The 10,185-nt window shown below is 36.9% G+C and overlaps 2 protein-coding genes across 6 annotated transcripts in view; one reads left to right on the top strand and one right to left on the bottom strand.

Annotated features, from left to right (window-relative positions):
• Positions 1 to 2,710, top strand: part of vdac3 (voltage-dependent anion channel 3) — a 12,806-nt gene extending 10,096 nt beyond the window's left edge. For all 5 annotated transcript variants that reach the window (XM_015382612.1, XM_015382610.1, XM_015382609.1 and 2 more), the window contains 3 exons: positions 512 to 662; positions 1,773 to 1,830; positions 1,936 to 2,710. In XM_015382612.1, coding sequence (XP_015238098.1) covers positions 512 to 662; positions 1,773 to 1,830; positions 1,936 to 2,027 — 301 coding nt within the window. In that variant the 3' untranslated portion in view covers positions 2,028 to 2,710. The remainder of the gene's footprint in view (positions 1 to 511; positions 663 to 1,772; positions 1,831 to 1,935) is intronic.
• Positions 2,711 to 4,509: 1,799 nt separating this feature from the next.
• ikbkb (inhibitor of kappa light polypeptide gene enhancer in B-cells, kinase beta) overlaps positions 4,510 to 10,185 on the bottom strand; it is a 33,044-nt gene continuing 27,368 nt past the window's right edge. Inside the window, exons 9-21 of the mRNA XM_015382565.1 lie at positions 8,195 to 8,366; positions 7,929 to 8,123; positions 7,738 to 7,852; positions 7,494 to 7,617; positions 7,197 to 7,348; positions 7,004 to 7,065; positions 6,835 to 6,929; positions 6,711 to 6,760; positions 6,506 to 6,605; positions 5,351 to 5,498; positions 5,118 to 5,215; positions 4,739 to 4,832; positions 4,510 to 4,661 (exon numbers count right to left, since the gene is read on the bottom strand). Coding sequence (XP_015238051.1) covers positions 4,602 to 4,661; positions 4,739 to 4,832; positions 5,118 to 5,215; positions 5,351 to 5,498; positions 6,506 to 6,605; positions 6,711 to 6,760; positions 6,835 to 6,929; positions 7,004 to 7,065; positions 7,197 to 7,348; positions 7,494 to 7,617; positions 7,738 to 7,852; positions 7,929 to 8,123; positions 8,195 to 8,366 — 1,465 coding nt within the window. The 3' untranslated portion in view covers positions 4,510 to 4,601. The remainder of the gene's footprint in view (positions 4,662 to 4,738; positions 4,833 to 5,117; positions 5,216 to 5,350; positions 5,499 to 6,505; positions 6,606 to 6,710; positions 6,761 to 6,834; positions 6,930 to 7,003; positions 7,066 to 7,196; positions 7,349 to 7,493; positions 7,618 to 7,737; positions 7,853 to 7,928; positions 8,124 to 8,194; positions 8,367 to 10,185) is intronic.

Here is a 10,185-nt window from a genome sequence, read left to right as displayed (position 1 = left end):
AAGTTATACAGTTTTTATAGAAAGGATGAAAACAGTTACTCTTAAACTAAGAACTTCAAACTAAGGCTAGATTAAAGGTAGATTAAGCTGGATCTAAATTTGAAATAAAAGCCTCTCATTCTATTTTCATAAGATTCAGATGGAAAAATCCTAAGCTTGCCCCTTGTTTTTTTAAAATCTTTTTGACATTAAATAAAAACATTAGATGCCAAAAAAAAAAAATGTATTAAAAATTTGTGAATTATAATCTAATAATGATGAAACCATTTGAAATTCTCGGAAGTCTCCCTTCACACAACTCTATTAAAGTTTGTTCTTTAAAGAAATATATATAAGCTACTTCCGTAGCAGTGTCTTGTTCTCGTGTACATTTCTGTGGAATTTTTGTGTTTGCCCCTATAAATACACAAAAAAAACACAATGACGTTAGAATCCTACCCTGGTGCCTGTAGTGCAAATGGGCCTTTAGCGTGTCAGTTCTAAGTATGCCTTTTCATCTTCTTTTTCTTAGTAATGATGGCACAGAGTTTGGGGGCTCCATTTACCAGAAGGTGAACAGCAACCTGGAGACAGCAGTGAACCTTGCATGGACAGCAGGAAGCAACAACACACGCTTTGGAATCGGAGCCAAATACAAGCTGGATAAGGATGCCTCCCTGTCTGTAAGAAAGAGACATATGAAATGAATTTAAAGTTAAAATCCCTCTTTAGAAAGATATATTTAAAAATCACTGCTGCTGCTCCCATCATAAAATCTTTATCTTAAGTACCCTCTAAAATTTGATGTTTTATTTATTTGTTTATGGACTTTCAATTAGTCATCACAGAGCTCAAGACATTTCCTAACTCCAAACCAGTCATTAGAGAGCCTGTTGCAGGACATGCTGTAGCATCTCTAGGTGTTTCCTAAGCATCTGAGGGTGAACCTGGTGACAGTAGATAGTTGGCAGTTGTCTTTCCTCCACTTGTTAACCTCATTTCTTTACCACCCTTAAAGGTAACTGCAGTCTTCCTTCTGAGCGCATTAGACAGCTCTTCAGATCTTAAAAGGTTTCAGTCTCACTTCTGTAGTCAGGAAGAAACCAAACCAAATGTCTGAGGTTTGCACAGTGCAAACATCCTTTAAAAAGAGCAGTTATGCTAAGCTAATGTGCCTCACATATGAAACATCTCTGTAGTCATTTTAATAAGGAATACATACAAACTGTGATACATATTTTATAGAATTTCCCTTCCCTTTTTTCCTTATCAAAGATAATGAGTTTTTATTAGTTATTCACAAAATATTTCATGATTAACATTTCTGAGTTTTTGAGCAGTTTTGTCCCAAATGAAAGCAAATTCATGTCTTTTCAGTATTTTGGCCAAATTCTGCACTCTTAAAATGATCTAGAAATAATTAAAAACTTCTTAAAATAAATGCAGTTACCCTTAATTTGAGTAGGTGAACACGATAATCTGCCAATGGAATGAATATTTTTACTATTAAAATAAGATAACTAGATAATATGCATTTGAAATAAGACAATGCAATTGTTTTTTTTTCTTATTCTAAGTGTAAATTATGTTGCTCCATTGGCAAAGGGTCTCACCTCTGCAATTCAAGAAAACATGCACTTATTTTAAGAAAAAAAAAAAGACTTATTTAGGTTTCAGTATTTTGCAGTGTGTTGTACGAAATAACATAATTCATTGAAAGCTGCACCTTTTCATTATGATTCATTTATAATGCCTTAAATATAGATTTTTACTGGTGTTTTTTCTCCTCACAGGCAAAGGTCAGCAATGCCTGCCTTGTTGGAGTTGGATACACGCAAACCCTCAGGCCAGGTTCGCAATCATACATAAAAAAAACTAATTTTACAGCAGAAACAATTCGAATTGTAGACCTGCAGTTAATTGAAGTCCACATTTTATAATTCTCTCTCCCGGCAGGAGTGAAACTCACTCTCTCTGCGCTGATCGATGGGAAGAGCGTGAACAGCGGTGGACACAAAGTCGGCATGGGATTCGAGCTGGAGGCGTAAAGACCTGCCAGAAAATGGAGAGGAAAAAAACAAAATACGCAGCCCTCAATGTGACGAAACTGCAGTGACCCACTAAGCAACATGTGAATACATCCTCCCAGTCCAACACGCACACATTCTTTGGCCTTAACCTTCAAACCCAAGTAGCCTCCAAGACCTCCAGTACTGTAACTGTCACCCAATCATAACTTATTTTTACATTTTAAAATATGTTCAACTTTAAATCTAAACCTAAGAGCATACAGCACAAACACAGTTTTAACAGATTAAAGTGCACTTTTAACCAGAGCAAGTTCTGAGGCACAGTTTTTAATTTAACTGTCTGTTTTAGTTCAGTTATGCTCAGTTGTATCATGTTAGGATATTTATAGGCTGCTTGTTTTGGAGTGTTTTGGTTTTTTTGCATGATATCCAGGCTATTGATAAAGTGTGTGAAAATCAATTGCAATATAGATCGGAGAGAGTTTGGTGGAAAAAAAAAATGAAATATAGTTTTGTTTTGTTTTTTCCAGGCCCCATTTGGTTTAAATAGGGGTTGAATGCAGTTTGAATCTCAGTGTCAACATCATGTTTCAGCCTTGGTCACGTTTCACAACTATGCTGTGGAAATATAAGAACTATTGTCTACTCTTTGGACCTCTAACTAATTTTATTGAATAAATGAAATAAAGACTGTCAAACAACACCAGCCTGTTGGTTTCTGTTACATTTTTATCGTTGAGATCACTTCAGTCAGATGAAAACAACCAGTTAAAAAAGGTAAACGGGGACGTGCAGCTGGCGTTAGTCCTCGACGTGCCCGACCCAGGTTTGAATCCAACCTGTGGTCCTTTACTGGATGTCTCTCCCCCTTTTCTGTCAGCCTTCTTTTGGAAAAAAAAACTACACACTAGTCCCTTAAAAACTTTAAAAGGGGTAAACAGTACATATGAAGGCATCTGAGTAACACCTCCGACCACAGAAGGAAGCACAGTTGTTGGGATCACAGGTACCATGGGGATTTCTGCCGGTCATAAACCAGGGTGGCCACACCACCTGTGTCGTTATCCATAGGGCAAAGTTATACAGTTTTTATAGAAAGGATGAAAACAGTTACTCTTAAACTAAGAACTTCAAACTAAGGCTAGATTAAAGGTAGATTAAGCTGGATCTTAATTTGAAATAAAAGCCTCTCATTCTATTTTCATAAGATTCAGATGGAAAAATCCTAAGCTTGCCCCTTGTTTTTTTAAAATCTTTTTGTAAGATACAAGCTTAAAATGTCAAGCTACAGATTTAGAGTTCTGGATGCAGATAACAGCTGACATGTTAACCATCTCCAAACCATCAAGGTTATGAAATCTGTCTGGGTTCTCATTTTGGGAATATTGGAATTTAAAACAAAAAACAACCAACATTTGGAGATGTATATATATTTTTCCTTATTTTAATTTTCTTATTTTGGTCCTGAAAACGTTCATATGATCATCTCCGCCACCTTTCTAGAATCATTCCCTGTTTGAAGGGGGAAAAAAAAAGAAACAACAATAATTCAAAGGTATATTTGGGATGAGCTGATAATATTCAGACAGATTTCCCAGAACGTGGCATTAATCTTGTAAGAATGTCCCAAAGTCTGGTGCAAAGAAACTGCTTTAAAAAGTCATGAAATAAAAAAGTATTCAGTTAAATCTATCTGCTGATGTGAGCCAGATAAGAAATGATAATGAAAGCCAAAGATGACTGAAATAAAGAAAACAGTGAAATATGATCTGTTTTTGATTTAAAAGCGAAAAAGAGGATGCCAAATAAAAGTAAAATTTGAAAGTCAGTTAAATAACAGCCAATAATCTATTAAACCTAAGTATAAAAGAAGTATATTATTTCTCTGACAGTTGCGCTGGTTCAAAGAGGTTTTCAGGGCTAACAGTATGTTGGGCCTAATATTCTTTAATGTTTTCCACTATATATTATTTTGTGGATAACAATTCGTTTACTAAAAACAAATTATCACAAGACACAATATAGGATGGACTGAATTTATTTCAGTATACATAAGATGGAAAAATCCTGCATTGTTGTCAAAACACATAAATCCAAATCATCTTAACTCTTTGTAAAACTGAGCAAAAAATAAGCATTTTTTGGTGGTTAAGTGTTTTAAGATCTCAAACCCTGTGGTAAAAGTTTAGTTAAAAAAAAGAATCTATAAGGTCAGTCCCAGTAAAATAATTATTTTACAAAATGTAAAAAAATACTGAGTTCTTCTTAACTTCAGTATTTCTTAATAATCCCCATAAGCAACCAGATAGAAAACTTAAAAGGAAAAATATGTACCTGAAAGTTAAAAGTCTAATTGGTCCCTGAGCAAGACCCTTAACCCCCCACTGCTCCCCGGGCACTGCACAATGGCAGCCCACTGCTCCCCAAGGGGATGGGTTAAATGCAGAGATAGATTTCTCCAATGTGAGATCAATAATGTTCAATTTATTTATTTATTTAATTCACCAAATCAGACAACTGACTGTACATACACCTGCTTGTACAATTGCCCTCCACACGGGGGCAGCACAGGGACATTTAAGCAATATCATTTTAGGCGAGGTCACTGGAGAAATTCTGATCTCCTCGCAGCCACGTCCATTCCTTCAGCATCTAGGACAAAAAAACAAGACTTGAATAACTCACAGCAGTATAATAAACCAGTACTTTCAGTATGAAACCACACACACCTCCATGCTGCTCTCTGATTCCTGGATAGTTTCCTGCAGTAAACTCTGGAGGCGACTCTCAAATGTCCTGCTCTCCTCAACTAGAGACTCATCCCTGCGGAGACATCAACCATGATTCATCAGCATGTCTATGTGATGTTATTGATGACGTTAACACGCTTATCACAACGTCTGTGACCCTGTATTCCCAGAAAACTCAAAGGCATGCATGCATAATATTAAAGAGCAGATAGAAGGAAAAAAAAATCAGATCAAAATCTTCAGTTCACAAAATAATTCCATAATAAGGTGATCTTTTTTGGGCCTCGTAGTGGATATGAATGTTTATCAAAATTTCATAATGTTACCGAGCTGAATGTTTGTGTCTAGGCATACTCACAGTTGCTGTACGCTGTGTCTGGGGGTCATCAGAGGAGGCACTGATGAAGGCGTTCGGAGTCCATCGGGACTTCCGCTCACGGGGCTTCGAACTTTGCTCTGCATTAAAATAAAATGATTCTGTTTCACACATCAGCTGCTCACTGGCTCTGCCTGCTAAATGTCAACCTCTTGTGTTTTCAAGCTTCTCTTCTGTGTCAAACTGATCGGGTGAGAGAGTTCATGCATCCTCACACAGGCGATTTTCAGCAGGTTCCACAGCTCCCTTTGTCTTCTCTCCTGTAGACCCATCAGGACCTGCTCACTCTCTGCCAACTTCTGGACCACTTCCTCCACCTTCGGCAGCAGCTCCATCACACGGTGGCGGCACATTGCAGTCTTACTGTAGCATGCACAAAAAAAATAACAATATTTTAAGGCCCCACTCCACACAGATTAAGACTCAAATGAAATGTTAAACACTAGCTGGGAACCGGTGGCCTTGGGTCTGGTGTAGGGAAGTGTTCTGGCAGCACATTTATGGTGTATGTAATTTACACATATCTTGGTTTGGACATAGCATCATGCATATGTCTAAAGCTCAAAGAGGTGTTTTAGTAATTGTTTAGTTTTCTAGCTTCCATATTTATCTACTTTGTATGTGCTTGTTAAGCTATCCCATCAAACTAGGTTCTAGATTTAGCTGCTTCCAGATGGTTAACTGGACCTAACTGCTTTTTTCACAGTCTGCTATTGATAGCCTCCTTTCTGAGCTACACTGCAAAAAATAATGTCTTACATTAAGTGTATTTACCCTTAGTTTGAGTAGGAAAATAAGATTATCTGCCAATAGAATGAGGATTTTATTCATAAATTAGATAATTAGAAAATATGCACTTGAAATTAGACCATGCAAATATTTTTTATTTTAAATGAAAATTGTCTTGTTTAATTGGCAAAGTGTCTCGCTTACCTCCTCAATTCAAGAACAAATGCGTTTATTTTAAGAATTAAAAATTTTTTTTATTCCATCATGATTTCGTGTCGCTTCTCTGAACTTATTTTTGAATCTCTTATTTTGATGAACTCTGCCTCATGTTTGTGGCGACATCAATCTTTTTTTTTTTAAACCAATGCTAATTTGTTTTTAGAACTTAACAAGTCTTTAGTTATATATCTTAAGGGGTTGTTAGCGAGTTGGAGGGATTGATGAAAAAACTAAATGCTCTCGAGTTAAATTAAAAGAATCCTTATGAACGGCTGCATCAAGGTCATATTTTCCTTTTTGACATATACGTTTCTGAAAATTTAGGAAGAGTTTTCAGATGGTATTTAAAGGGAAATGCACAAGCACAGATGTAAATGTACAAAAATGTAATGTACATATCAGATGTAAATGTGTACGAGTACCTGAGGATTGTGTAGAAATCCCTGATTTTCTTTTCATAGAACTGAACTGCTTGAACCACTAGGCGCGCCGCCTCCATGCCGTCTCCTGGCATCCTCTGGTCTGAGGAAGGAAAACCAGAGGGTTGTTTGTTTCCACATGCAGGAGCCGAGACAAGTGCTGATGCTTGAAAGAAAAGAAAAAGAAAAAAAAAAAAAAAGTACAAACCTCTGGGTTTTTCTCTGAGTTTGCGGAACAACTCCATGGCTTTTCCTTCCCTGAGGATAAAAAAAAAAGAAGTGAGCCATGTTTCAGCTTAAAGAGAAGTTCCTGATTTTATTTTCAGACTCACAGCGTGTCCAAAGTCTCTCCGCTCCGTTGCCTCTGCACATCCACGATGTCTGGCTGCAGCTTCATCATCTCGTCTTCAAGTTCGGTCACCTGGGCCTTCAAAAACAAAAGTTATAATCCTTTAAAGGAAGCAAAAAACCCTTAAAGGCATCTTATAATACTCAGCGTACCTGACTACAGCTGATGGCAGTTTGCTCCATTTCCCTCCAAACACTCAGAAGTTTATCAGAAGCTTTTAGATATAAAGAGGTACATTTAGTATTAGATCGATTAGCTATTCCTGAGGTGAAAGCTGCAGACATCTCTTTATTCAGTTAACATGTTTGGTGGATAAAACACTTGGTATCTCAGGGCATCATGTACCAATCCCCGTGGCTGTCTGTTCCTGGTACTTGTCCATGTCTATGTGAAGGCTTGTGTTGAAGAAATCCAGCTTGGCTGTCAGTCTCTGGTGCATTGAAACCATCTCAATCTTCTGTTTGGACAAAGTGGAGTTGTGTCTCAGGAGGCTCATGCTAAAAGGAGTAAGAAAGAACATTTTCATAAATGTGCAAATGTCTTAAGTGATTCCAGCTTTAAAAAAACTCTGAAACACTTGTGAGTTCTAAAAATTAGGAGTGGTTTTCAACATGTGTGGATAAACGGTGTAGTATGTCCTACATGGCAGCTTTCTGGCCTTGCTGCAGCCGTTGCCAGTCTTCCTTCAGAGAGCGAATGGTGTGCCACACCTGGCCACAGGTCCTCCTCAGCTGGCTGTACTGAAGAAGACACTTGGGATCTTTTTCTTTGAGACAGAAAAAAACACAATAAGATGAGGCAATGATGTTTGGGGACTTATCAGCAAACAGAAAAATGGCTGTTTCTCTAAATCCATTTATTTAAAGAGGAGAGACTGTGTTCTTACGGATGTAGCGAACATTTTCAGGGAGGATTCGAGGACTAAACTGAGGTTCATAAGTGCAAGAGGAGCAATCGAACAGAAACACAAGAGGATAGTCTGTCCGTCGTCCATCTACCTCCTAAAGGAAAATGAAATAACAAATCAAAGTTTGTAGATCGTATCAAACTTACAGCAGTGATGTAAAAAAATATTACCATGTAATCTACAGCGCACTGGGAGGCCAGTGCATTTGCTTCTAAAACCAGTCCTGCTTCCAGCAGCAGCTCCTGATTGGCTGCAGGAATGTTGGTGTCTTTTTCAATTCTCAGCTGCAGGCTGGCCACAGTCTCATCATCAGAAATGGCATATATCAGGATTTTGGCAGACATCATGTTGAGGACATGAACCAGCTGGAGAAGCAGGGTAACATGAGGTCAGCAATGCCTGATGTGGACAGAGTGAAAAAGTGGAAATGGCTCACCTTGAGCTTGAGTATCATCTCCAGCTGGAGGAAGCAGTCACTGGGGGTAGCGTTGGGGTCTTTGCCTCGCTCCTTCGGTGACCACTTTAACATCAGCTGGAGCCACTTCTCCAGCCTCTCTGTTAACAGACTGCAAGCAACAGTTCCCACACGAAAGAAAGTTAAAGAGGAAACACAGCATTATTTTTCATGTTTTAAGTCAGTGAGGGTTACCAAAACTATCTTCATTTGCCAAACATCAGAATGAGTTTTTTAAATAAAGATTTTCAAAAATTTTGTCAAATTTGTCAAATTTTGTTCAGATGTGTGAGCTGTTGTGCGGACTTGATTTTGATGCTATACTGTGTTGAGGGTCTTGTTGGGTCCAGTCGACAAATTTAAGGTGTGGTAAGGGTGTGGGTCAGGGTAAGACCATGGAAATAAATGGAAGTCAGTGCAAAGTCAATAACAAAAAAAAAAAAAAAATCACTAAATACTGTAAAAATACAGGCTGAAGTAAAAAGGAGTCTCATCATCTAGACCAGTGTTTCCAAACCTTTTTTGACTTGTGTACCCCTTTGGCTATTTTGTCGTACCATGAGTACCCCTTCAGTCAAAATTATTGATGATTGTCCAAAAGTAGAACGTACAACAACTGCTTGTAAAATAACAACTATGTTACCTAATCTTTTATTTCAAGCATTTAATTCTTAAGCATTTTATCTAAAAAAAAAAAAAAAACACCAAAACAAAACAAACAAAAAGACCAATATGAATATGTTGCCTGAAAGTTAGTAAGGAATTCAAATAGATAAATAAAAAATAAAATCCTATTTCAAACCTGTATTTATAAAACTTGAGGTCTTTTGAGTAACTCCCATATAATCACATTTTAAACTTGATCAATTGGGAACAAAATACAGAACAATAATTATAATTAGGTGTTTTGATGAAAACAAAGTAAAACTAATTAAGTCACCCTGAGCTGCTTTGATGATCTCCGATAGATCTGTGTAAAGAATTACTAATCCAGGTTGTTTTTAACTTCCAGTTTGTTCCTCATCTTGGTTTGGTTGTGTTTCACAGCTGAACTCAAACATATAACAAAAACTTACTTTTTGGTTAATAAAAGCTGGTTTCATTTTTTTTATTGGGTACTCACAAAGCAAAACAGATTCCAGCCCTATTTTATTGTACTACCTAAGAAATAAAATATTTTCATGTAGCCCTTGCAATGCACTCGTCGACCACTAGGGGTACGAGTACACCGGGTTGGGAATCACTGATCTAGGTCACCGATGGAGGAAAAAGCCATTAATCCAACAGAAACTTGAAAATTAAAGTGTTAAATAAAACCATAGCTAAATGAAAGAGTTTGGACATAATCACCACAATTATATTTATAGGATAAGAGAGAAAGCAGCACACCTGCAGTTGTGCATGGTCAGGATGAACATCATAGAACATAAACTTGTGCCATAAACTTGTGCACTGTATGGGTGTATTTTGCATATTTCTCAGGTATGTGACAATTTGACTGTATTATAAGGTTAGCCATGTTAAATGACGCACAGGTCTTATAATAATACTTATAACAAAATTATTGTATGCTGTGTGACTCTAATGAAAAAAAAATATATACGGTATATAGAAAAGCAATTAAAAACAGGGTTTGCCATGTTTGCTTAGAGAAATGAGCCCCAATCCAGCAAGCAATTGTGTTAAGCTTGTGGTAGGATACCCTAAAAAATAACTCAAGTCATGAAATTTAAAAGCAAATTCAGATACAGCTAAGCAAAATTAGCTAAACTAACCACAAAAAAAAAAGAAAGAAATAAGTAAAGTACACTATCTCAAGGCAAGGCAGGTTTATTTACATTACATCTATCAGTATCAAGACAGCTTCAGTTGTTATACATAATATAATCAATTTACTGAGCTTAGTGAGTTAAAAAAGGTCATGTGTCTTTTTCAAGTGTATATATATATATATATATATATATATATATACA

The sequence above is a fragment of the Cyprinodon variegatus genome, unplaced genomic scaffold, assembly GCF_000732505.1.
Source record: "Cyprinodon variegatus isolate N-32 unplaced genomic scaffold, C_variegatus-1.0 Scaffold260, whole genome shotgun sequence".
Taxonomy (NCBI): Eukaryota; Metazoa; Chordata; class Actinopteri; order Cyprinodontiformes; family Cyprinodontidae; genus Cyprinodon; species Cyprinodon variegatus.
Note: the sequence above shows the minus strand (reverse complement) of the source record. Positions and strands in the feature narration are given on the sequence as shown.